Source organism: Camelina sativa, chromosome 6 (assembly GCF_030686135.1).
Source record: "Camelina sativa cultivar CO46 ecotype springtype chromosome 6, ASM3068613v1".
In the NCBI taxonomy this organism is placed as follows: domain Eukaryota; kingdom Viridiplantae; phylum Streptophyta; class Magnoliopsida; order Brassicales; family Brassicaceae; genus Camelina; species Camelina sativa.
Window position 1 is genome coordinate 18,078,068 of NC_141885.1, and position 26,957 is coordinate 18,105,024.

Below are 26,957 nucleotides of genomic sequence, written 5' to 3' on the forward strand. Positions count from 1 at the left end.
TATATCATAATGTTTCTTGTTTCCTCGGAAACATGGACAAAAGCATCTGCTTTCCAGCTACAAAACTTTAGACACTTAATTTAAGCCACAGGTGCACCCAAATTGATACTAGTAAAATACTATTTAAAATAAGAATAAGATTATGGGCATATGGATAATTAGGAAAAATCAATCCCAAATAAAATAGTTAGTCTCACTTTAATTGGCATTTTGTTTACTTACTTTACTCACTTGTAATCCAGTGTGATTTCGAAACCTTGAATCAACTTTTCAGTTTTTTTTTTGACAATAATAAAAATTTGCAGCGTTTGATACAATATAAATTATACAAAATGAAATAATATTGAATGGACCTATGGACATTTGACAAGGTTTTGTAGTCAGTTCTAGTAGATCATGATGATTAGGAGGAGGGTCTAATTAAATACTAGGTCCCAAAATATATAACTATCTTAGGATAATCAAAAATAGAATTCTGATACCGTAACGAATCAGTATTAGTCCAATTATTTTCTCCTTATAAGGAAATATTTAGTTATTTAAACATTTCCACACATTTTTTTTTTTTAAATTGAGGCGTGTTTCCCGGAAGAAAATGACAAAGAAGGATAAATACATTTGTGCTAACGTCGCAACATAACAACCGTCCGATTACAAACTGAAGTATATCAACGTTGAGAGATGAAGTGTGGCCATTATTTTGGTTAGCAAATAAAAGTGAGAATAGGAAGCAAAACTCATAAAAAAGATAGAAACAAGATAATATTTTTGCAAAATCTGGAAAAAAACGAAAGAAAACAAGAGATGAGAGAGAGAGAGAGAGGCGGAGACAGAGAATTAAATTAGAGGGATAGCAGAGAGAGATTATTAAGGTCATGGCGGCGTTGCAGAGCGCAAGAAAGATGATTAAACCTCTCTGATCTCTCCTTCTTCTTCTTACTTCTTTACATCATCTCTCTCTGTGTGTTTCTTTAATACTCTCTCTCTCTCTCTCTCTCTCTCTCTCTCGTACCGACAAACAAGTTTTGCTTTTTATCAGAGTCTCAAGAAAAGCTATTCCAACTTCAATACAAACCCAGAGAATGAATTCAACCTAAAAAAAACCCTAGTAATCCTCTCTAAGATCTAGATTGAGCAAGTAAGAGAGAGTAGAAGCTAGAAAAAAACAAAAAAGAGATAGGATCTTTGGTTTTTGGGTTTTGTTTCATTTTCTTGATTGGAGAGTGGGAGTGGTGGTTATGGGTGGTGGTTGTGAGGGTGAATGGCGGGTTTTTTCTCGCTAGACGGTGGTGGAGGAGGAGGCGGAGGAAACAACCAAGAAGATCACCGTAGCAACACTAACCCTCCTCCGCCTGTATCAGAGGCTTGGCTCTGGTATAGAAACCCTAACGCTAACGCTAACGCTAACGCAAACGCGAACGCTCCTTCTTCTTCAAACGGTGCTGCTTTGGGAACACTTGAGCTATGGCAAAACCACAATCAACAAGAGATCATGTTTCAGCATCAGCAGCAACATCAGCAAAGGTTGGATCTCTACTCTTCTGCCGCAGGCTTAGGGGTTGGGCCTAGTAATCATAGCCAATTCGATATCTCCGGCGAAACTTCAACCGCCGGTGCCGGAAGAGCTGCGGGGTTGATGATGATTCGTAGTGGAGGAGGAGGAGGAGGAGGAAATGGTGGTGTGAGCTGTCAGGACTGTGGGAATCAAGCAAAGAAAGATTGTGCTCACATGAGGTGTAGAACTTGTTGCAAGAGCCGAGGCTTCGAGTGTCCTACTCACGTGAGGAGCACGTGGGTTCCTGCTGCCAAACGCCGTGAGAGACAACAGCAACTAGCTACGGTTCAGCCTCAAACGCAGCTGCCTCGCGGTGAGAGCGTTCCCAAACGCCACCGTGAGAATTTCCCGGCAACTTCTTCCTCTCTTGTCTGCACTCGCATACCTTCTCAGTCAGGTATATGTCACTTCAATATGATATATATTTTATCTATATATTTAATTGTAATAAGGTCGTAAAATAATGAAATGCAAGCAGCATTTTTATAATTTATATAAGTAAACGAATTGGGATCAGCTTCAAGAACCTACAAAAACTCTACTATCAGAGATTTTCCTAAAATATGTAATTTAATTTTGTGATTTTAATTATGTATTGGAGTAAACACTGACTATTGGATTGACAGGAACAAGCTGTTCTCATCAATCTTGAAATCTGTGTTCTTTAATTTCTCTAATTCCCTGCTCTTTCTTTTCCGTATAGTATAATGAATTTTGGAAGAAAAAATACGAATGTTAATGTTTTATTCAATATGTATAATTAAAAAAACATGCGATTACGTACCTCTTAAATTACATTTTTTTTCTTTCTCTAAATTCTAGGGCTAGAAGTTGGGAATTTCCCGGCGGAGGTGAGTTCACCGGCAGTGTTTAGATGCGTGCGTGTGAGCTCAGTAGAAGATGGAGAAGAAGAGTTTGCTTACCAAACAGCTGTAAGCATTGGTGGTCACATTTTCAAAGGCATTCTCTACGACCACGGTCCTGGAAGTAGTGGTGGTGGAGGCTACAACGTTGTCGCCGCCGGTGAGAGCTCATCCGGTGGTGGTGGAGGTCAGCAGCTGAATCTCATAACAGCTGGCTCTGTGACGGTTGCTACCGCTTCATCCTCTACTCCAAACCTCGGTGGTGGCATTGGCAGCACATCTGCGGCTGCAGTCACGTACATTGATCCAGCCGCTCTCTATCCAACTCCGATCAACACATTCATGGCCGGTACACAATTCTTTCCCCACCCAAGATCATGATGATGAGAATCTGACATAAAGCAACATAACTCTTTTGAATTCTTAGAATAGAATTAGGGTTTATAAACGTTAATTGTCGGATCATGTTATATAAAAAAAAAGGTTTGCAAGAAGTGGGGAAAGTGGTCTGTTTATGCTTCTTCTTCTAGACTCTCAAAAAGTTGTTGCAATTTTTGGGTTTTAAATGGAAATTCAATTCAAATAATATATACCATTTGTCTTATATATACTCTTATTATATGATTTTTTGAAGATGCAGATAGTGTTGTGCATATTATTTAAATGTTATGAGCACAATATAGCTCTTGTTGTCTGGATCTTTGGTTCATTAATGTGTGTTTCTTGTTTGTGTAACAAGTAACCTTAGAATCCGGGGATAATGTTTTTTTATCTTTATATCATCTTTTGTGTCTTCTTATAACCAATAGTACTATAAGAATTCATATACATGTGTACATATTATATATTATACAACAATTTAATATTTTTTTCAACCATGGTTTTCGTTACGGCCGAATATGTTGTGCCCATCCCATGCATTTATTGGTTTTTAAAGTGTATTATTATTTGTTAGTTACTAGTAATTGATGTATGCCATAATTGACATGTGATAGAATGAGAGAAGACGACTAGATGAGTATTTATGTTAGAAGAGCGACATGTAGAGATGTGACATGAGGGTGCGTTCTACAATGTACGTTAATCCCAATTAGTTAATTCTCCATGCCCTCCATTAGTCCTTTGATTACTAAAATAGTAAAATGTTGCAGGTTAAGTCTACACATACGTTTTTAATTTTTTTTCCACATTTTATTTAGAAAATTACTACTAACACTCTCTCTTTTTATAATATGTTGTTTGTTGATTTGAATGTAACTTTCGTTAAAATAATAATAATAATCCCAATATCTCATTTATCTTTATATAAAATTAATAAAAATGTAATATAAGAGAATTTTAGAAGTATCAGTTTATCAAAAAAACTTTTTTTCTCACCTTAAAGGTGAGTTCGCTCTAGCTGGTGAGGAAGCTAAATTCTGATCTCCGTTTACCCTCTCCGGTAATTGGCGCACCTCGCTGGTGTTGTGAGAGGATCCCTTTATTCTTATGCTTAGCTTTGTTTTTTGTCTCCAATTCAGCTAGATCCGGTTTGGTTCAGTGAAGAAGTTGGCTTTTCTGGTTTCTTCTTTGATTTGCTACATTTGGTAATCGGCTTAGTTTGTTAATTTGGTGGGTTTGTTTTGTTAAGTCTTGGGTGCAGAGGTTTTGCCCTTCGTTTGTGAAATCGTTTGGTTTGCTTCGAGGTTTGATTTTGGGTTTCGCGGATGCGGTTGGAGTGGCCAGATTAGTGGAGTTTGTGGTTTTAGTGAAGATGTTGGATCCGGATCTGTTTGATCGTCGGTGTGGTTCTAAGAATAATGACAATGTTTTTGCTGGATCCGATCCTTGATCTTGTAGCCGCTCCTGTGCTCATCGTTCTAAGCCGTCAGGGTGTAGTGGCTATTGGATTTCAGCTCTTGTCCGTCCAGCCAATGCACCTCCTTTCGCTCTTTGTCTCCTCATCTCAGCCATCGAATTATTTGGGTTGTTTCCTTTCTAAGCAGAAGTTTTGTTTTGGTTGTATGTTGTGATAGTCCTCTTAGGTCGCAGTTGTTTCTTCTCCTTCGTGTTGCTCGTTGTATTTGATAACTGCCTTGATTGGTCATTCTCGGTTGTGAGATTGATGTGAATTGGGGGGGTTAAGCCTCTCTCCTTGTCTCCGCTTCCTGATCTGTTTAGTGATACTAGGATTTTTGTGTGTCTATCCTAGCAGGTTTAATTAACCTTGTGCAGTTGTAATACTTAAGGTGTCAATCCAGTTGGAAAACTTCACTAACAATTAAGATGCAATCAAGATTTCACAAGTCAAGCCAATTCAAAGAGAGTGTTTTTGTCTAACAATCCTAGAATGATCAGAATGCAAAATGTAAATGTGTTCTAGGACTAGAAACGAGAATGTATGACAAGAAACGAAAATGAATGAAAACAGAAAACGAGTCTAAGCATGAACTAAAAGGCAAGACACGAAACAGTCTCAGGAATGTAATAAAAATCGGGAAGAAAGAGGTCCTAAGGATGGGAGTAATTGATGTCGGTGAAGTCTCCTAGTCTACAAAGTGTTTAACATGCCACAAGCAATCTATCCCTAGACAATGAACATCACAACTTAGCTAATCCAATCTCTTGGTAAAAGCTACTCAGACTCAACCACTTCCATACCCAGCTCTCACTAGAGAAACATGGTTGAGCAGGCATGACAAACAAGTTCATTCATGTCAACAAACATCCAAGACAACTAATCTCTTAGGCTAGGAACGTAAGTCTCTGGCACTAGTTGGTCAGATATTTCATCAAACACCTTTTGGGTGTGGAAATGTCTCGAACCTAGTTCCAATTGATCAGATAGAAACTAGCCTTTCTAACACTAGTCCAGAAGGGAATCATAAAAATCAAAGCTTAAACACTCTACATCCTAAGATCCTCCACCTAATCTATCCCATCCTCAAGAACTACCACACTACTCAGATCCGAAAATCATCATCAAGGATACAAATCCAGAAAACATTGAACCAAACATAATAATATAGATAGAAATGAGAAGAACAACTTTGCAGAAGAAATCAAGTGCAAAAACTGAATAAACTCAAAGGTGTCGGAATAAAAAGTCTGATAACGTTTTTGGTGGCTAGGGTAAACCTTCAGGAAAAGAACAAGATAAAAGATAAGATGTCCGCAAAACAAGACTTAACAAAATGTATATGCAGTAAAAACATGTGAATCCCTAAAACTTAAAACGACAAGATAGAGCATCGGTTCAGGAATCTCCTGAAGCGTGTGAGACGGAACGTCTTCCTGACATGTGCGAACAAGTGGTGGCTCGAGTGGGTGATGTTGTTGGCTAGGGCGGCTGGCTCGAGTGGTGGAGGGTCGAGTCGACGGGCAGCGGCTCGAGCTGGAGGGTCGAGTCGACGGGCAGCGGCTCGAGCTGGGTGTATACACATCCACTAAAACGGTGATAACTATTGAACCACACCTCTGATTGGCTTGAAATAAATGGCATTGGAAAGATGACTCAATTATCTACAACTTTGATGAAGACGTCAAAAGTTAAATCTCTCGACCGGTGGCTCGAACGGCGACTAGAACGACGCCTCGAACGGCGACTCGAACGACAATGATGTTGGCTCGAACGACGGTTCCGGGAGTGTTGATGACATCCATTCCATGCATGATGTATCGAGTGGGATGCTGGTGCTTCTTCCTGGGAGCGCGTCAAAGTCGGATGTCGGTCGAGTCACATGACGTTCATTCCGAGCATCCTTGGTCGAGCCGCATGTCTCAACCTCTATTTAGTTCCAACAGTCTGGACATCTTCTAAACACCTGAAATAACTCCAATATGCAAGATGTATGCAAGACTAATGCAAAGACTACCTAGATATGTATATTATGCAAAAGAGACTAAAAACAATGCAAAACAATGAGTTAAGAGAACAAAATGAATAACAAATGCATGATGAAAGAGTGTAAAATATATACATATCATTTAGATAGGATCGCGTTTAGAAGGGCTCTAACTAGACATTAATGGGTAATTGGTGCTTTGGTCGCCGTCGTCGTATCCAGAATTTTGTTCTTTGTGACAGCAAGAGGTTCTCTTAACTCAGTCTGTGTTGCTTGCCGGGTTATGAAGTCCTAAGTTCTTGGTTCCGAGAGATCAACTCTCATTGTGATAGGAGGTGGTTGATGTTACCTTCGGGTTGGCCGCGGGCACCCTTGGTAAATCTTAGTCGTAGGTGCTTTTAGAAGAAGAGGTTCTTTGCTTCCTGGTTCTTTTGCTTCTCTTAAGATTTAGCTTGGTTTCTTCTATTCTTAGTTAATGTTTTGCTCTCTTCCGATTTGGGTTTAAATTCTCTGTTTTGTTGTATTATCTTTAGTTTCCGGGGAAATCTCTTTTTCTTCTGACCTTAGACTCTGGGGACATAAACTTCGTCCGCCGGATTATGGTTCCCTCTTTTGGGCGTTGTATTTCACCATGGTTCCACAACAAGTTCCAATAATAAAAAATTCAGATGACAAAAAAAAAAAAAAAGAATTTTAGAAGTATATTGTAAGAGTATAATTGGATATAGCTAGTCTGCATGAAAAGTTGAAAAGTCTTAAACAATAGTTAATTTGAAGGGATGGAAGATTATTTCTGTTTTTTTTATAGAATTTCAAGCATAGATAAACAGAGATGAGAGATAAGGATAAATTATGATCATGAACATTTTACGCTTCGTTAATGTCCATACACACATACTCCCTCTGTCTCATAAAAATTGATGTTTTGGGATATTTTTTTGTCCCACAAAGATTGATGTTTTGTAAACCTCAAAAATTAATCACTAAAAATATTTAAAATTTTGAATTGTTATTGGTTTAATATTAAATAATATCTCTTTAGTCAAAAAAAATATTTAAACTCAGTAATCATTGTATTTTTAAAATGTGTAAAAGCTCATGATATATATCTTGAATGAGACAAATAAAGTACAGATTAAGCTCATGATATATATCTTGAATGTACATGTATGTTTAGACCTCCACACACACATATATAAATATATAGAAATCGAGAGAGAGAGAGAGTTTGCAGATTCTCATGGTGGATGTGTAACCAATATAATAGGTATCAGGTAATGTAAAATATGGAATGCAATGCCATCAATTTCAGAAGAACATGTTTGGGTACAGAAACCTATTTTTATTCGTTTCTCTCTTTTTCTTCAATTAATCCACTTTTACTCATTTATTTACAAAGAATTCCTTCTTTCACACTTTCACAGTTTGGTTTAGCTTTCTTGAAGTATGTAACATGTAATGATGTGTGTTATGTGTTGTGGGAAGAAAATGTGGAACCGATCGAAGAGATACAATTTTGAAACGTTATTTTGGCTAGCATGATAGTGGAGTGTTCGAACAATAACAATGATATTAATAATCGATATTGCTAGTTTACGTTTGAGTTTGTAGATTTGTGGAGTTGGTAAATTAGGTCCATTCGAATAGTGCTGCGGTCCAATCGGCCGACTCGTTCCGACTTTTACTCCCTGCCGTATCCCACAGCTTGTCATATCCCACAAATTTTAATTCATTTTTCATATAATATACAAGTATAGTCCTATATATTGTGTTCTTCTATATATAAATATGTATATTTGACGTCTCTTATTTGGATATATTTTGAGAAAGAAAGCCAAAAAAAAAAATGCTGGGAAAATCCGAAGCCTAAAAATCCAGAATTTGTCATTGTCCAACATTTATTAATCCAAAGCTTCAGGTTCCACTCAAAAGAAAATAATTTTTTAAAAGAGAGTAGTATTTGGTTGTCTTTTGGACCTTTGGTGAAATTGGAGCATTGATGACAACAAGCAAATACTATACATTTGATATTTGCAATTTAGCAGGACGAAAATGAGACAACTGGGATATAGTGGACCAATAAACAGAACACATGTGTTAACGACAGGCTGACATTTGAGTTATGTGTTTTAGTGGGGATCGAGAGAACCGAACCAACCGTAGTAGGATTACGAACCTCAAGCCTCAAGGTCCACAACACATAGGCACACACATTTTATTAGCATCTCAAATGTCAAAACCATCGTTTTTTGCGTGAAAATTGTACTGATAATTAAGGTATAAAAAAATATTACCACTATATAGTGAATCAAACAAAACCTTTTCTTAAATCCATTTGGAGACGTTTACTTAAAAGATATGGAACACATTTTATATTTAATCCAATTCAAACAAACAAAAAGAATACAAGAGAACTATATTTACCGAACAACAGAACTCAATCAAACAGTTTTTGTGATTTTTTTTCTCAAGATTATATGTTTTGATCATTAACATGTATATCAAAACTCAAATTCATCTTAGAATCCATTATGTCAAAAAAAGAACGATCTTGCCATGTTTTTAAGATTTCCTTGACTAGGCGTTACCACTTACCAGTAGTTAAGTTACATGGCTTTTTTAATTTTTCATGGACAACAAAATATGAGGAGACACAGAGACCATATCTAAATTTAGAGACACGATATTGAAAGTCCCATGTCCGACTCTGTAGGATCTTTGATCCAGTCTTGTCTCTTCACAACCTCTCTTTCTCTTCTTTTTCTTCTATTTTTACTTCCTTCAACTGCCATTTTACTCCTTCATTTCTTTCTTTCTCCTCAGTATACGTAAGACAGGAAAAGATGGCATTTGGGAAGGGACGTGGCAACAAGCGAGCTTCGACGTCTTCCTATGCGTCGACCATTACAATGATCATCTTTGTGGCTCTATGTGTTATCGGTGTGTGGATGCTTTCTTCCAATTCTGTTATTCCACCGCAGATCACACAAGGTTCCACTCGAACGGTCGTCTCAGAGACGGAGAGGAGTGATGTGTCTGCCTCTTCAAACGGTAATGATGAACCCGAACCCACAAACAAAGAGTCTGACGAGCAACCGGCATTTGAAGACAATCCGGGAAAGCTTCCAGACGATGCCGTAAAGTCTGAAGACGAGCAGCGGAAGTCAGCCAAAGAGAAGAGCTCAAAGGCAGGAGGAGAAGAGGCAGGAGGAAGACAAACTCAAAAACAAGAAAACCAACAGAAGGATGAAAAGCTTTCCGAGGAGAGAGAGAAAGACAATGGGAAAGAGAACAAGGTGGTGCAAGAGAATGATGATGGTCAGGTGAAACAAGTGGTCAAGGAGTTTGAGAAGGAACAGAAGGAACAACGAGACGAGGATGCTGGGACTCAATCTAAAGGAACTCAAGAGCAAGAGCACGGACAGGGGAAGGAACTGCAGGATGTGGAACAAGGAAAGAAACAAGGGCAAGATATGGAACAAGGAAGCAAACAAGGGCAAGAGCAGGATTCAAATGCAGACGTGACATTCACAGATGCAACTAAACAAGAACAACCTATGGAAACGGGGCAGAACGAGACATCAGACAACAACTCAAAGAATGAAGAAAATGGACAGCAACAACAAGAGGCACAAAACTCCGGGAATGAGGAAAACGGACAACAAAACGAGGAGAAGAACACGGTTAGTGAAGAAAACGGGAAGGAAGAGAAGAGCATGAAGGATGATAATGGCCAACAGGAAGAACATACCACAGCAGAAGATGAAAACGGAAACAAAGAAGAACAGAGAACATCGAAGGACGAAAACATGGAGCAACAAGAAGAGCAGAAAGATGAGAAAAGACAAGAGGGGTCAGAAACGAGTGGGTTTGGCTCTGGAATACCCAAAGAATCAGCAGAATCACAGAAGTCATGGAAGAGTCAAGCAACAGAATCTAAAGATGAGAAACAAAGACAAACATCTGAATCAAATACTGTAGAGCGTATAATGGATGGAAATGCATGGGTGTTGTGCAATGCAACTGCAGGTACTGACTATATACCATGCCTAGACAATGAAGAAGCAATAAAGAAACTACGGAGTAGAAGACATTTTGAGCACAGAGAGAGACATTGCCCAGAAGACCCACCATCGTGTCTCGTCCCCCTTCCAGAAGGGTATAAGGAGTCCATCAAGTGGCCTGAAAGCAGGGACAAGGTAAAAATTTTCTATTCGAATAAGATTTCCATTAAGTGAAATGTGACATTGGGTAAAAAATGTTAACTCACATATGATTTGGTAGATATGGTACCACAATGTCCCACACACAAAGCTAGCAGAGGTGAAAGGACATCAGAACTGGGTGAAAGTTACTGGCGAGTTCTTGACGTTTCCCGGTGGTGGAACACAGTTCATCCATGGAGCTCTCCATTATATTGATTTTGTTCAGCAGGTGATCTCATTTCTTGATTTCAGTATATCGTTATAAACCTGGAACAAGTAAAAGATAGAAATTTTCATTAAATATTATGCTTCTTTTTTTACTATGGCAGTCTTTGAAAAACATTGCGTGGGGTAAACGTACTCGAGTCATATTAGATGTTGGATGTGGAGTAGCGAGCTTCGGTGGTTTCCTCTTTGAAAGAGATGTCATAGCCATGTCTCTAGCACCAAAAGATGAACACGAGGCTCAGGTCCAGTTTGCTCTTGAAAGAAAGATTCCAGCCATTTCCGCGGTGATGGGCTCTAAGCGACTTCCATTCCCAAGCAGAGTATTTGATCTTATCCACTGTGCACGTTGCAGAGTCCCATGGCACAATGAGAGCGGTATGCTTCTTCTGGAACTTAATCGGATGCTTAGGCCAGGAGGTTATTTTGTGTGGTCAGCAACTCCAGTCTACCAGAAGCTTGAAGAAGATGTTCAAATCTGGAAAGGTAAAGTCTGAACTAACGTATCTCCTACTTATTTGTTTCATTAGAGCTGAAATTTCACGAGTTGTGTAGAAATGTCCGCGTTGACAAAATCCTTGTGCTGGGAACTTGTGACAATCAACAAGGATAAGCTCAATGGTATTGGTGCTGCAATCTACCAGAAACCTGCCACAAATGAATGCTATGAGAAAAGAAAACACAACAAGCCTCCGATGTGCAAAAGCAACGACGATGCAAATGCTGCCTGGTATGAGTGATTCCACAATATGCAAACATAACAAAAACTTGAAGTAAGAATTGGAAAAAAAATTAAGGAAGTAATAGAAACAAAGAAGTCTCAATACTTGAATGCAAATTTCAGGTATGTACCCCTACAAGCATGTATGCATAAAGTACCAACCAATGCGGTCGAGAGAGGGAGCAAGTGGCCTGTGAACTGGCCCCGTAGGCTTCAAACACCTCCTTATTGGTTAAACAGCTCTCAAATGGGGATATATGGGAAACCAGCTCCACGAGATTTCACTACAGATTATGAACATTGGAAACATGTTGTAAGCAAAGTATACATGAATGAAATAGGAATCAGCTGGTCTAATGTGAGGAATGTAATGGACATGAGAGCTGTCTACGGAGGGTAAGGAAGCATCAACAGAAGAAAAACTACAAAAGATTCAAACAAAAATCTCAGTCACCAAAACTAAACCTTTTATTTTCTAACTACAATGTCAAAAATGCAGATTTGCAGCAGCTTTAAAGGACTTGCAAGTGTGGGTCATGAATGTAGTCAACATAAATTCACCAGATACACTACCGATAATCTACGAAAGGGGTCTATTCGGAATATATCATGACTGGTGTGAGTCTTTTAGCACATACCCTCGAAGCTACGATCTCTTGCATGCAGATCATCTTTTCTCCAAGTTGAAAGCAAGGTAAAAAGACAAAGCTTTAACTCATATCCACCCTTTTTTGGTAACTTTGATCAGCAATCTTGAAAAAAAATCTCTGTTTCCTTTTGAAAAAGGTGCAACCTTGTTCCAGTAATGGCAGAAGTGGATAGAATAGTAAGACCAGGAGGTAAACTCATAGTTCGTGACGAGTCAAATGTGATAAGAGAAGTTGAGAATATGTTGAAGTCATTGCATTGGGATGTTCATTTAACCTTCTCCAAACATCAAGAAGGAATATTAAGTGCCCAAAAAGGATTCTGGAGACCAAATACTTCTCAATGACAAGTTCTGAATCTGCATTTGAAAATAGCAGAAGCATGCATCAGCAGCATTATAATACATTTATCACACCCATATATATCTATGATCCCAAAAATATTCTTGCTTGTTGCAAGAATTGGATAAAGAATTGTCCAGTATAAGCAATAGTGTTTAGTCTTCTTAAACTATATAGACTAATTAGAACAACTTTTTTTTTCCGGCTTCTACACATCGTTCTCTTTAAATATGGTTACGATGATCTTCTTCTCTTGTTAACTTCTCTTGTTAAAGGCTATGACTTTGAATCATTCGGTGGGAAAAAGTAAGAACACAAACCAAATAGTAAATGAAATTTGTTCCAACAAGTAGAAACATAGCAGTCTTGAGTATGATGGTTTATATATAAACTGATCAAGATTTTTTATCATAAGCATACCACAAGCCATATTGACACCAAATTCAACATATTCTCAACTTCTCTTATCACATTGGACTAATGCATAAACATATATAAGGACTAAAGCAGACATGAAACCAAAATTTTTTTAATCTTAAGAAGACCAAATATTAATTCAGTAGAGAGGTAAGAAAGAAGAGAATATGACAGAAATGGGCAGTAAGAGTTGTAGAATACGGTGTTCTGTACATTTGAAGCTTCTTCGTCATTCGCAATCGCCGAGTACTGACTGTACAACCCGTTTGAACTGAAGAAGACGGTATGCGAAAAGCCATATTGTTTGTTATTGAGAGGTTTAAAGTCGTGAAATTTCAAAAAAGCCCAGCCCAATAATGGATGTTATTGGGTAACATAAACTTAAAAAATTGTGAAAACGGTACAGTTTAGTTCGTATTCATCTCTAGTTTCCCACTTTCCCAGTAAACGTATACGTTTCGAACTAACAAAAAAAAAAAAAAAAAAAAAAAGTACAGATTTTTTATACGTTTTAGCCGGTTGGGTAAAAAACTTCTCCACCAAAGAATAATAATTAACACTTTTTTAAAAAAATCTTTAGGAAAAATTGGTTCTTGGGAAAAGAAAAGATTGAGAAATAAAGAAGAGAAACGAGCACTTTTGGTTTAGTAAGTAGAGAGGGGAGAGGGCTTGGGGGGCACTACCTCATATTCAATGCTTTACCAAACTCACCTCTTCTTCTAAATATTCACACTTTACCACCACCACCACTACTAGTCTACTACTACCCTTCCCTTCTTCTTCACCGACTTATCTCATCTCCTCTCTCTCACACTCTGTGTCTCTCGTCTCAGGTAAATTCCAATTTCTTCTCCAATTTTTAGGGTGAAAATGAGATTCTTGCTCCAGAGGGTTATTATTCGTCGTCGCATTGTAGTAGTAGTACCCACTGGTTTGAAAATTGACATGGAAAGAATAAAACTTTTACTTTGTTTCTGTCTTGTGAGAGACTTAGTCAAAAATCATGGTTCGTTCTTTCCAAAGTTATGGCTTTTCACTTTTTCATTTTATTTTTTTTTCTGTTTTGAATTGGGAAATTAAAAGGAACGGGTTTTTTTTTTTCTTTTTCGGGGGGAGTTTTTAAGTTTTAAGATAAAATTTTGGTGAGAGTTTTGATATCTTTGAGGAGGAAAGAAATTAAAAAAAAAAATTAGGTTTTTTTTTTTTTTTTTTTGGTAATAGGGAAAAAAAATGGAGAGTGTTGTTGAATTGGCGTTGAAGAACAGTAGTATAACCCTCACCAACGGCGGCGCTCATAATGGCGATGATTTCTCCGTCGACGATTTGCTCGACTTCTCTAACGAAGACGAAGACGAAGACGCTCTCGTTGAGGATGAGACTGACTTGAAGAAATCCCAACGAAAAAGAGGACTCTCGTCTGACGAAACTACCCTTCACTTGACCAACGATTTCTCCGCCGTCGATTTCCCCACCACCGAGCTCGCCGTTCCGGTAAAATTACAATTTCTTTTCTTTTTTTTTTTTTTAAATTTTTCACAAACTTTATCCGTAAAATTGAAAATGTTAATTTCTTTGTTTTTTTTTTTTGGGGGGGGGGGTTTAGATGGATGATTTAGCGGAACTTGAATGGTTATCAAATTTCGTAGACGACTCTCTCACTCCGTATTCCTCGTTGGCTCCGACGAAGAAACCGGTTTGGTTAACCGGGAATCGAAGACGTTCTGTACCACCGGTTAAGGAGGAGACCTGTTTCAAAGCTCCTCCTCCACCTCCGGTTCAAATCAGGCCCAAACGAGCCAGAACCGGAGTCACCTTCTGGTCTCATGGTTCGCCGTCGTCGTCTTCGAGCTCTGCGACGTCGTCCTCGTCTTCCTCTGGTCCTCCTTCGAGCCCTCTATGGCTCTCCGGTTTTGAGTTGGATTTGCTTGATGAACCAAGGGTTAAGAAACAGAAGAAGATGAAGAAATTAGCTGGTCAGACGCAGACGCGGCGGTGTAGTCATTGTGGCGTTCAGAAAACGCCTCAGTGGAGGGCAGGACCAAAGGGAGCGAAGACGCTGTGTAACGCGTGTGGTGTGCGTTTCAAATCGGGTCGGTTGTTACCCGAATACAGACCCGCTTGTAGCCCGACGTTTTCGAGAGAGCTTCACTCAAACCACCACCGTAAAGTCATTGAGATGCGTCGGAAGAAAGAGACCTCCCAAGAAGAGGGTGATGATGATGATGAAACAACCGGTTTGAACCAAACGGTTCAGGCACAGCCTGTGCCGAGTTTTTGAAGATGTATTAGACCAGAATTAGGATTCGACCCGGTTCAGATTTAGCACCAGTTTAGTTTTCTCATTAGCTGTTATTGCGTTTATGTTAAAAAGGATTTGACTGATTATGTATGCTTTTTTTGTTTTTTTGTTTTTTTATTTTAAGTTGGGCTTTGTTCGTTGTTAGTCGCAGTAGGTTTTTAGGAATTTAGTAACTGGTCAGGGTTTAATACTTTTTTAAACTCTTAAGATTGTTACTTAATGATCTCGTTGGTTTCTTTTCTATTTTATAATCTTTGGTAGACGACTGATGATAATTATCAAAGCTCAATTTGAAGCCCTAATGAAATTTTGAATGAGAGAAGCCAAATTAAGAGGAGGCTGGAATATAGGGTTAGTAGTAACTCCATAAATTTTGTTGTTGTTGTTACTTGTTATTAGCCATCACATCTTTTGTATTTATAAAATTGACATAATATGACTGAGAATTGGAAAATGAAATTACTTTTTGAAAATCGTACTGGGCACACTCTCTTATTTTTCTGGCTAATTTATTACTCTGCGTATTTTTGGAGGTTGAATACGACTTCCAGTGACGTGCAATATATCCAATTTTTGCAATATAATAAGATTCGTTGACCATATCTTTTGAGATTATCACAAAATTACCCAAAATATTAGTAGACTTTTTATTCGTTTAAATTAGCAAGCTTTTACGTGTCTCGGTTTTTTGAATGTTGCATAATACATAATACAGTAAAACCACTATAAATTAATATTCTATAAATTAGTAAACACTATAAATTAATAAATTTTGTTGATCCCAAGTCGGCCAGTGTAAAAATTAACAATATTCGATAAGATAATAAAATAATAATTTTTTCAAAATCTCCTTATAAAATATGGTCCCAATAATATCATAAATTAATAATTATGTAAATTTATATATATATATATACTGATATAATAGTGTATGTTTCTCCTAAAGCTCAATTCTATAGAACAATTGTAATGTTGTATTTTCAACCTATAATAATATCTCTAAAATATTTTATAACATGTCATACAAATAATTAAAATTTAAAGTTTTAATTTTTAAATATGCATCATTTACAATTTGATAATTTGACAGATTATTAAAATAGTAGAATTGATATTATTATTCATAGATTTGAATTTATGTGTCTCATGTGTATAAGTCAATTTGTCTATAATATTTGTAATTTATTGTAAATAGTGCTTTCTAAATATTACAAGTTCAATTCATAAACCATAAAATTTATAACATCCGAAAGTTTAATCTTATTTTGCTATAGTTGTTCCAATTCATAATTTTTTAAAAAATAAACAATTAAAAATATATCTATAAATTAATAATTATTAATTTATAGATAAATTAATATCACTATAAATTAATAAAATGTGTTAGTCCCAACATTATTAATTTATAGAGGTTTTACTGTATGTAACTTTAAAGTTAATCAATTATTTTATCAAATTATTAATAATGTAAGCTAATGGAACGCAAACTTAGGTTCTAGTTTTGTGTGTATTGCCGTCATATGCCATTCGATCTCTAAATGGGATCAAACGTACATAACGCATTTGAAAATATTATTTTGTACAAAAAAAAAAAAGCAATTGTCATCAATACCACTAAAACTAGTTTTTATTTAACAAATACCACAATTTAGTTTTTTTCCAGAAATACTATTAATATGTAATTTTTTCCAAAAATACCACATAATTGAATTAAAGTTATAATACTAAAAACTAATCTCTAAATTCTAATACTAAATCCTATCCCTAAAAACTATACCCTAAAACTAAATGTGTCAATCCAAACCTTAAAAAAAAATTACATCTTTAAAATTCAATTTTTGTGTTTGTGGTAATTTTGGAAAAAAAAAATTTGTGGTATTTTTGAAAAAAAAACTAAAATATGGTATTTTTGGGAAAAAAAAAAACTTTTTTAGTGATATTTAAAGGAATTTCTCAAAAAAAAATGAAAGAATTAAAACCCAAATTAATTTTAAATGAGGGATATGTTAATTACAAGCATGGAAATGAATTGCTGAGTTTTTAACAAAACGTGTATGAGCTAGCGGTGACGTATACACCTTCAACGTAAGTACAGTAATTTAGAAGAGACTATATGATCTATTGATCTCTCACCCCATGTTTTCATCTTTGTGAAGGAGAAGCCTGAGACGTGTGTTAAGGTTTTTCACCCCCAAACACGTAATAATGCATATTCCACAAGGAAGCTTCCTGTGCTAGTACCCATTCCCAAGTTTAGTGGATGTAGAATAAAGATGTAGCTAGGGGGCTTAAATTCTTTGATTAGATGAGATGTGGTTCATCAATTTAGTATTGATATATACAACTAGAAGTGTAACATTGCCTTTGTCACAAGAGAGTTGTATAAATATCAGATAGAAGTGTCACATCTCTAAGAAGTTAAAACCTTCATTGTCCTTTGCTTCCATAGTTCCACTAAACTTGGGAATGAGTAATTGCAGAGATGTTTCCTCCCCAAAGTTGCACTGCGTGTTTGTGGAGACCAATCCTATAACATGTGCTTCTCCTGCACAACGATGGATCTTACTCTCTTTTAATTTGCTAATTAATTCTCTTACAAGAAATCACAAGTTTGTTCTTATACATACAAATTATACAAGGAGCCAGCATAAACAAGGTTTTTTTCCAAAACTTTGAGAAATTTACTAATAATTATCCGTTGAATTGTATTATACATTTTGTTTATACACATATCGTTTCAATTAACCATTGGGAACAAATATTAATTAAGACGTTGTGCAATGCGTTTCAAATGGGGTCGGTTACTACCCGAACATGTCCCCCAACATTCTTGAGTAAACTCTCCATTCCAGCACCGAATGAAAGATTGTGAAATCCCCTTCCGGAGGATGATTGTATTCACAGGCTTTAAATATCCATAGAGGTTACAACGGTGTCCTATATACTTGGGATACATGAAACAATATTAACAATATAAACAACAAAATATTCTATCACCCTCCCTCAGTTGAAGCTTCGGGACTCCGGATGGTTAAATTGGCTCTAAACTCATTGAAAAGGCAGGTTGGTAATCCTTTTGTGAAAATGTCTGCATATTGAAGAGAGCATGGTACATGTATAACTTTAACCTCGCCAATGGCTATCTTCTCGGGGACAAAGTGGATATCAAGCTCTATATGCTTTGTCCTATGATGTTGAACCGGATTGTTGGCTAAGTAGACGGAGCCTATGTTGTCGCAGTACACTAGGGAAGCTTTTCTCAGTGGTAAATGTAGTTCCCGTAGTAGATTGCGCAGCCATGTGAGTTTGGTAACAACATTTGCTACTCTTTTGTATTCTGCTTCTGAGCTAGACCGTGAAACTGTTTGTTGCCTTTTGGCTGACCATGAGACAATGTTCGAACCAAGAAAAACGCAGTAACCGGATGTGGAGCGTCTTGTATCGGGACAGCCGGCCTAGTCTGCATCTGTATAAGCCGTGAGAGTTGTAATGTCACCTCTTACAAGCTGCAAACCATGTTTCACTGTCCCCTGCAAGTAGCGGATTACACGCTTCAGAGCATTCATATGTGGGATGCGCGGATCATGCATGTAGAGGCATATTTGGTGGACTGCATAAGCTATGTCTGGGCGTGTGAATGTGAGGTACTGGAAAGCACCAGCCAAGCTTCTGTAAGTCGTCGGATTTGGTATTGGTTCCCCATCAGCAGCAGAGAGTTTGGACTGAAGATCCACTGGAGTTGCGCATGGTTTACACTCAGTCATTCCTGCACGATTGATAATGTCTTAAGCATAGCTTGGTTGACTTAAAAACACACCTTGTTTGTTGTAGTCAACCTTGATGCCCAGAAAATGTCGTAGCTTTCCCGCATCAGACATTGGGAATTCATCTTTTAGCTTGTTTATGATTCGCTTGAGGAGTGCTTCAGAAGAAGCAGTTAGCATGATATTGTCGACGTAAAGCAGGAGATAGGCAAGGTTTGAACCATTTTTGTAGACAAACAAAGAGTTTTCCGCCTTGCTCATGACAAATCCTATCTTGGTTAGATACGTTGTAAACCGTGAATTCCATGCCCTTGGAGCTTGCTTTAACATATAAATGGCCTTATTGAGCTTGCAAACATGATTTGGAAATTCTTTGCTCACAAACCCTGGCGGTTGGTGCATGTAGACTGTCTCATTCAAGTCCCCCTGAAGGAATGCATTCTTTACATCCAGCTGATGCATAAGCCAGTTCAAAGCAACACCAACATCCAACACGGCTCGTATTGTTGCAGGTTTGACAACCGGACTGAAAGTCTCGTCATAATCAACCCCTTGTTCCTGTGATTTCCCATTTGCGACAAGTCTTGCCGTGTGGCGAGTTAGAGCTCCATTGGCATCATATTTGTGTTTAAAAAGCCACATTGAGCGAACGATATTGACCTTTTTGGGCCTTTCAACCAAGTTTCAACTTCTAGTTTTAATCATGGCACCATATTCATCAGTTATAGCAGGATTCCAATTAGGGTCTTGAAGGGCATGGTTGTGACCTTTTGGAAGTGGTGATTTGGTTGTAACATTAAGAGACATAACTGGTTTTGGTTTAGCTATGCCTGATTTTGATCTGGTGGTCATTGTATGGCTAGGATTGGTTTTTGATGTTGTGGTTATTGGTGGAGGGGGAGCTGGAGTTGGTGTTTGTTGGTGAAGAGGTGTTTCCAGTATTTATTTGAAAATTGGAGGGGTATCATCAACAACATCGAGGAATGTGTAAGAAGAAGGATGATGAAGCTGTGTATCTGCTGCTGGAAATGTATCCTCGACAAAAAGAACATGTCGCGAGATAATGATTCTCTTTGTTTTCAAATCTAGACAGCGATATCCCTTGTGTTGGGTAGGGTAGCCAAGGAAAAGACACGGGGTTGATCTTGGTGAGAGCTTAGAGAGATTGTTATTGTTTAAGGAAGGGAAGCAAAGACACCCAAAAACTCTAAGATGGTCATATGTGGGAGGTTTGTTGTACAGCAAAGTAAAAGGAATTTTGTTCTGAATTGCCGAAGAGGGGAGAATGTTTAACACATGAACAGCAAAATTCAAAGCTTCTACCCAATAACATGGTGGTAAGCGAGCCTGAAAGAGGAGTGCTCGAATAGCATTATTTATTGTTCTGATCATTCTCTCAGATTTACCGTTTTGTTGAGAGGTATGAGGACAAGAGAACCAAACTTTAATGCCATTTTTCTCAAAAAAATCTTGGAATTGATTGTTATTGTACTCACCACCATTGTCACATTGGAAACTTTGAATGAAAGCATCGAATTGTGTTTTGAGCATATTTGAAAAGTGTTTGAATTTTGTGAAGACATCACTTTTTCTGCGAAGTGGATACACCCAAAGGTGATGAGTGAAAGCATCTAGAAATAAAACATAGTATTTTATCCCACTTATGCTAGAAACAGGGGAGGTCCAGATGTTGGAGTGAATGATCTCAAACGGTCTAGAAACTGTGGAAACAGATTTAGCAAAAGGCAATTTTATTTGTTTTCCCAAATGACAAGGTTCACAAGAGTGAGACAACTTTGTTTTATTACAAAAACCGAAAGACTTTGAAAGAAAAGAATCAAGAGAAGCCGATTGAGTATGAGCTAGACGTTTATGCCAAAGAGATGGAGTTGAAGCAAGGAGAGCTGTTGAGTTGGGCACTGTTTTATTGAGGGATGCTGGAAGGGGGTATAGGTCACCTTGGCTATCACAGCGGAGAAGAATCCTCTTGTGTTGGAAGGTCCTTCACAGAAAAGACAAAATGATCAAATTCAACCGTACACCAATTATCAGTGGTAAATTTTTGAACAGAAATTAGGTTTTTGACAATTTGAGGTGTAACTAGCACATTATTGAGGTTTAGAGGACGGGAAAGGCTTTTGATGGAGGTAGAACCCATACAAGTGACCGGAATTTTAGAACCATTGCCTACTATGACTGATTGAGTGATGTTATGACTAATGCTAGAATGGAGGTTACATGGTGTGGAGGAGAGATGAGCAGTCGCACCTGTATCCATGATCCAGGGATAAAAATTCGGGTCCGAGATGCTCGCCGTCATCGGATTCGCTGGTGGGAGTTCAGTAAGGTGAGCTTGCTGGTACGACTTAGCCGAAGAGGATGGGAACGATGGTCTGTATTGTTTTTGTGGCCATTGCCCATAGTAGTTGGGCCAAGACGGGAATGAGCCATGCCAAAATGGTGGTGTGGCCCAATTAGAAAAATTAGGTCTTGACTGATTGTTGTGTCGATCGCCTCCTCTTGTTCGATTATTCCGGCGATTACCTCTGTTGTTGCCAAAGTGCTGTCGTGGATTTACTGGAGATGAAGGACGAGGTTCCGAAGGTGGGGCTGTGATGGTGAGAGCCGTTGTTGAGGACGAATGATCAGTATGCGTGGAGATGAGACATTGGTTTTTTTTAGACGTGATTCCTCAAGTTCCAGCATTGATTTCGCTATTTCAAAGGTAGGGAACGGGTCCTTGTGTTTGATTACATTGATTATGTAATCAAACTTTTCATTGAGACCATTCAGCATGTACATGACCAAGTGACGTTCATTGACCGGAGCCTCGACATTGGTGAGTAGATCGACAAGGGATTTGATTTTCTGACAATACTCCTGAATTGAACGATCGCCAATGACCATGGTGCGAAGCTCGTTGTCCAGCTGAATTGCCCTGACCTCCTTGTTGTTGCGAAATTGATTTTCAACACGTATCCAAACATCACGAGATGTCCTACCAGTTTTGAAAGAAGAACGAAATAAATCTGGTGCTAGAGTACCGTAGATCCAGAGTTTGACCAAGCCATCATGCTTGTACCAAGCAGCATCGTTTGCATTAGTTGGACGTAGGGTCCCGTCGATGTGCCCAAGGACATCAAACGTTAGGCAATGAGTGAGGAAAAGCTCTCTCCAGGCGTCGTAGTTGTGGTCGTCGAGGTATAGTATGAGCCGGATGTGAGACTTGATGTTTGTAACACCAAAGGCATGCTCATAGGGACTTTGAGGAGCAGCCATAGTTGATAAGAAGAAGAAAAAAAATGAAAGAAGAAACGAGAACGAGAGAGATGGAAAGAGAAAAGAAACGGAAGCAAAAAGGATATCAAGAGCAAACAGGCTCTGATACCATGAAAGATTGTGAAATCCCCTTCCGGAAAATGATTGTATTCACAGACTTTAAATAGCCATAAAGGTTACAACGATGTTCTATATACTTGGGATACATGAAACAATATTAACAATATAAATAACAGAATATCCCTATATTCTATCACCGAATTTAAACTTGATTTCTGTTCGTGTACGTAGTTGTTCAGATTTTAGTAACTGGTCCAGCTTTAATTTAAAAGTCATACATATATATCATTTTGTTTTACAATGTCATATATAAAACATATGTAACTCTCTTTTTTTCAACTAACAGTTTGAATTTTTGAATGGATATGGTACCATGGACCATGGAGTGAATATGAAACCGTTCGAAATTATAAATAAGTGACACTAAGACATGGGGACATTCGACGACACCCATTGATCTAATTCATTATTTAAGTTTGTTAATATTACAACGCCATGATCTCGTTGGTTTTTAATTTGTAATAATGTATCCTCGATAATTATTGAAAATCTGATATTTGTTATCTAATAAAATCTATTTTGGTATAAAGACTAATAGTTTTCATTTATCAAATATGTAAACACAAGATTGATCGACTTAAATCCGTAGTTATTAGAATGGAAATGAGGAAATCCAAATTTACATGGAAGCTTTATTTTAGAGCTAGCTAGGTTTTATTGTTGTTACTTGTTTCTACCTAAAAAAATTGTTGTTACTTCTTAATAAGTGATAACCATCACGATCGTTCACATTTTCCCTTGTATAAAACTGACGTAATATAAACTGAAAAAAAAAATGAAACTACTACAAAAACGTACTGGGCACACTCTCTCTTATCGACTAATTTTATTACTCTGCGTGTATTTAGAGATTGAATGCGACTTTTAGTGACGTGCAATATATCCATTTCTTGCAATATAAATCAAAATGTTGAAATATACTACTGGAGTAAGTTTTTATATTTACCATATTTCTATAATAAACCTTGGGACTGGTTTTGGTTGACTAAGCTGTTGGAAAAATTAAAAAGCTTTTACTTTTCTCATTTCATGAATGCCGCATAACATGTAAACTTAGAAACTGTACAATTCAAAACACTAATTAATTGCGAAGTTAGTATTAAGTAGAAATGTAACTTACTGATTTGTGCTAGTGTACATTAACTGTTTTTCTGTTTTAGGGTCGTTATTGCACTAGATATATTGCCACTACCTGGATTCAAGCTAGCATAATGTATTTAGTTGATTTTTTTTTTGTTAATACCAAAATATTAAAACTTCCAAGGAAAAAATACAAGTATTCAAAACTAGGCATAATTTACAAGCACGGAAGCTAAATGCGTGAATATTAACACATTTTGAAGATATTGGAACATCTTCATACAAAGATACGAAATGTGGAATGATGTCTTACCAAATTGCTATACTTTGAACATAATTGTTGATAATTGAAACTTATAAAAAGAGGACAAAACCAAAGAGAGACGTGGGGGAGTCACGTGATGAGCATTTCCCACCCGATTCAACTATTTTAGCTTTTATATTAGTGTGGTCCATTGCCTGTAATTAGTTCTCTTATCATAAAGTTTCAACAAAACAAGCTTTAACACTACTAGCTATAATTCCACATAAAATTGGTAGATTTTTAAAAGTTCGACTATAAAAAGAGAGTAATAGATAGATTGGTTCGACTCGAGTTGTGTGCCCAATTGTTGGGAGACCCTTGATCCAAACAACACATGTCACATGTGCCTGTGCCACTTTCTCATCTTTGACATTATTTCTTTGGTTCGCTTTACGTTTCCACGACTCTCTCGTCTATTGCTAAGTAGTCAACACAACACCCAAAACTCGCCTAATCTATTGACTTTATAAAAGGCAGTAGTAGTAAATAAGCAGTACACGCCTTTCCTCTAGGCTACTTTCATCATCGCATCGCAGCCCTTGGCTCTAAAAGCTCTCGTCAACGTCGAGTATGATTTTCTTTTCTTCGAGAGTTATCGACTTTTGTTATGTCATGAGGGAGAACTAACAACTTATACATCTCACGGGACTTGAGCTGGCCCCCTATACATTAAGTTTGTTGCCTCTGTCCCATTGAAGTCTTTTGTGACCTTTTTCCCGTGAAAGTACATCATTTACGTGAAGGGTTCAAATTTACTAGACTGGGTTAGTCTTTATTTCTTTCACATAAAAAAAAAGGAAGAAATAAAATTACATCAAACATACAAATAATGAACAAGATATGGAGCACAGACCAACATTTCATCTCGTGATTAGAAAAAAAAACAGCAAAGATGATGAGTTGGTCTTAAAACCGGCACACCGTCGAATGAAGTTACATGACGATCCGGAGGACAGCAAGACCTACGGCTGAGATGGAAACAAGTGTACCAATACAGTACTTGATCACCTCGTACTTGGCTGCTTCCAGCTGAGCTCTCAAAGTGTGAATCTCCTGAGAGATTGAAACAACATAAACAAAAACATAAACACTTTTGCTGCCATAAACAAACAAAGGCACAGAAACTAGAGATGAGAATACTGACACGGTCAAGCTTGTTTGTAAGGTTACAGGTTTCGGCGTTTTGATTTTGTAACTCATCTCTTATCCTCCTGCGCCATCATATAGAGACATGTCACAATATTAGAAAATATAATAACCTAAGAACAACCTTTAAAGGAACAAAGAAAGAAGGTAGTTGTTTCTCTGACCCTTTTTCAAGATTTAGGTCCAACCGTTGTCCTGCTGTGACTTTGTCAATCTCGTGTCTGCAATGTTACTGCAATAGTCAGTGCACTGATCGACGTCTATAGCAAGTCAAACCTAAGAGAGCTGACCTTATATCAGAGCGGATTCGCTCTATGTCATTGCGGAGTTTCTCATTCTCATGTTGCAGCAAAGAGAAATGGTGGTCCTATACATAACAATCATTCAGAAACAAGGTGTCACTATAAGAGGTAGAAGAGCAGCGGTACCATTTGAAGCTTAATTCACAGATTGAGAGCACAATAAAATTGTTCACTGAAAAGTGAAAACACAACTTACCAGTGAACTGTTAATCTCACTTTTGAACTTGGATAAGTTTGATTCCTGCGTCATTTCAGCCTACCAGACGCAAGAAGATAACAATTAGACCGAATAAAGCTGCTATAACCAGGTCATACTCTTTGGAATTGATGAGTGAACAGAGCCTTGTCATAACAGAAAAAAACTTACTTTCTGCATCTCTCCCTTGGAGACAACCAACTGTGAAACAACACCTAAGCTATCGTTAAGAACTTCAGTTATAGCAGCGGTTATTGCCTCGGCTTGCTTTGAAGGCAGGCCTTGTGCTTCTAAGCTCCTAACCTGATAAAATCGCATACCAAATTCCCCTTTGAAACTATATCTAAAAATAACGACCAGACATTTTCATCCTAGGGAACTCTGTGAGTCTGGTCTTAAATCCAACCATTCTATTGTCTCATTTCAAAAATGAAGGAAGATACACAAATTGTTTCACAGAAAGTTCCTGTAAATACACAATCTTGCCTAGAAATTGACTAAGAGATCAGACAATTCAAAGCAATTTTGTGTTAAAGAGAGACCAAGAAAGGGCTATATTACCAAGGTTTCCCATTGGTTTTGATAAGTTGAGATATGAACTATATGAGTCCGGTCTAGAATATAACCATACTATCGTCTCATTTCAAAATGAACCAATTATAAAAATGAATCGTTTCACAGAGAGATCCTTTGTTCCACAATCTTGCCTAGGAATTGACTAAAATAGATAAGACAATCCAAAGCAATAAGACATGGCAAACAATAATGATCTAAGAAAGATTCAGCAGATCACCATAGGAAAGTAAAACGAACAGAGCAAGAAAGGGTTATTACCAAAGCGAGTGTATCGACAAGAAACAAACGCTTCCCATTGGTTTTGATAAGTTGAGAGATGAATCTGGCGTGGAATTGTCTGTATGGTGAATATGATACTAACGGCGAAGAAGAGGAACGAAACTCGTGGTGATCGAACAGAGTCTTGTCAAATGTCGGGTTTGGAGAACCACCGATTGATCTGAGGGTCGACAGGTTTACTACACCTGAACTAGTTCCTCCGAGTCGTGCTAGCCGGAGATAATTCGCGTAAGCAGCCATCACAAACAAAACAAAAATTAAAAATTAAAAATTTCCCAAAATTGATTCGCAAAATTAAAACCTTTCGATGTTAATCGACCCCAAATTTGGATCGGGAAATCGCTGTTGGAAGAAAGATCAATAAGAGTTTCCCAATCGGGGTAAGCATGCAATGGTCAAAAGGAAAAGAAGAGAGAGAGAGAGAGAGAGGGAGAGGGGGAAAGAAGAAAACTTGGAAGATGGGTTTGGTTGGTATTTGGTCTTAATGAATATTCTGTTCTGTTCGTGGTGTCATCCATGGAAATCGCAGCACCATCAACAGAAACAGACGGACGACGATGATAGTTAGAGAAAGCGTGAGAGCCTTTGTCTTTTCCTAAATGGGCACTTTTCCCAACTCAACCTCTCTTTTACTTTACTTACTCCACGTGCTAATTTATCTCTTAAGTAAAACTTCCCACACTTGACCAAATAAATTGTCTCATAAGAAACTGATAACCTACTAAATTCGGCATTACCTTAACTTGGTTGTTATGTTCACATTTGAGAAAAGAGATAAAGTATTGTTGCAAGAGTTCAAATCTTATGTTTAGT

The 26,957-nt window shown here is 37.6% G+C and overlaps 4 protein-coding genes across 5 annotated transcripts; 3 read left to right on the forward strand and 1 right to left on the reverse strand.

The window, feature by feature from the left end:
• Positions 1-770: 770 nt before the first annotated feature.
• On the forward strand, positions 771-3,020 carry LOC104791339 (protein SHI RELATED SEQUENCE 1-like). Its single transcript, XM_010517186.3, has 2 exons — positions 771-1,952; positions 2,378-3,020. The coding sequence occupies exons 1-2, from the start codon at positions 1,262-1,264 to the stop codon at positions 2,797-2,799; spliced, it is 1,113 nt and encodes a 370-aa protein (XP_010515488.1). The 5' UTR covers positions 771-1,261; the 3' UTR covers positions 2,800-3,020.
• Positions 3,021-8,968: 5,948 nt separating this feature from the next.
• Positions 8,969-12,582, forward strand: LOC104791340 (putative methyltransferase PMT27). Its single transcript, XM_087453237.1, has 7 exons — positions 8,969-10,441; positions 10,527-10,676; positions 10,777-11,158; positions 11,228-11,402; positions 11,517-11,789; positions 11,893-12,087; positions 12,180-12,582. Exons 1-7 carry the CDS (start codon positions 9,086-9,088, stop codon positions 12,385-12,387), a joined length of 2,739 nt encoding a protein of 912 aa, XP_087309363.1. The 5' UTR covers positions 8,969-9,085; the 3' UTR covers positions 12,388-12,582.
• Positions 12,583-13,340: 758 nt separating this feature from the next.
• Positions 13,341-15,341, forward strand: LOC104791341 (GATA transcription factor 6-like). Its single transcript, XM_010517189.3, has 3 exons — positions 13,341-13,632; positions 14,021-14,290; positions 14,403-15,341. The coding sequence occupies exons 2-3, from the start codon at positions 14,030-14,032 to the stop codon at positions 15,075-15,077; spliced, it is 936 nt and encodes a 311-aa protein (XP_010515491.2). The 5' UTR covers positions 13,341-13,632; positions 14,021-14,029; the 3' UTR covers positions 15,078-15,341.
• Positions 15,342-24,377: 9,036 nt separating this feature from the next.
• Positions 24,378-26,784, reverse strand: LOC104791342 (protein FMP32, mitochondrial). Of its 2 annotated transcripts, XM_010517190.3 has the most exons (8): positions 26,446-26,751; positions 26,124-26,353; positions 25,461-25,592; positions 25,290-25,349; positions 25,082-25,158; positions 24,956-25,012; positions 24,790-24,856; positions 24,378-24,698 (listed from the first exon to the last, which is right to left on the reverse strand). In XM_010517190.3, the coding sequence occupies exons 3-8, from the start codon at positions 25,467-25,469 to the stop codon at positions 24,579-24,581; spliced, it is 390 nt and encodes a 129-aa protein (XP_010515492.3). In that variant the 5' UTR covers positions 25,470-25,592; positions 26,124-26,353; positions 26,446-26,751; the 3' UTR covers positions 24,378-24,578. The 2 variants fall into 2 exon arrangements, with proteins under 2 accessions (XP_010515492.3, XP_087309364.1); XM_087453238.1 differs by having other exon boundaries at positions 26,124-26,784.
• Between the last annotated feature and the right edge of the window lie 173 nt (positions 26,785-26,957).

Coding starts and splice junctions, on each gene's coding strand:
- LOC104791339 (XM_010517186.3), top strand. CDS start 1,262: ATGGCGGGTTTTTTCTCGCTAGACGGTGGTGGAGGAGGAGGCGGAGGA. Junction 1,953..2,377: donor TCGCATACCTTCTCAGTCAG/GTATATGTCACT, acceptor TCTAAATTCTAG/GGCTAGAAGTTGGGAATTTC.
- LOC104791340 (XM_087453237.1), top strand. CDS start 9,086: ATGGCATTTGGGAAGGGACGTGGCAACAAGCGAGCTTCGACGTCTTCC. Junction 10,677..10,776: donor ATATTGATTTTGTTCAGCAG/GTGATCTCATTT, acceptor TTACTATGGCAG/TCTTTGAAAAACATTGCGTG. Junction 12,088..12,179: donor TTCTCCAAGTTGAAAGCAAG/GTAAAAAGACAA, acceptor CTTTTGAAAAAG/GTGCAACCTTGTTCCAGTAA.
- LOC104791341 (XM_010517189.3), top strand. CDS start 14,030: ATGGAGAGTGTTGTTGAATTGGCGTTGAAGAACAGTAGTATAACCCTC. Junction 14,291..14,402: donor CCACCGAGCTCGCCGTTCCG/GTAAAATTACAA, acceptor GGGGGGGTTTAG/ATGGATGATTTAGCGGAACT.
- LOC104791342 (XM_087453238.1), bottom strand. CDS start 26,384: ATGGCTGCTTACGCGAATTATCTCCGGCTAGCACGACTCGGAGGAACT. Junction 25,013..25,081: donor CGAATCCGCTCTGATATAAG/GTCAGCTCTCTT, acceptor GTAACATTGCAG/ACACGAGATTGACAAAGTCA. Junction 24,699..24,789: donor TTACAAACAAGCTTGACCGT/GTCAGTATTCTC, acceptor TCAATCTCTCAG/GAGATTCACACTTTGAGAGC.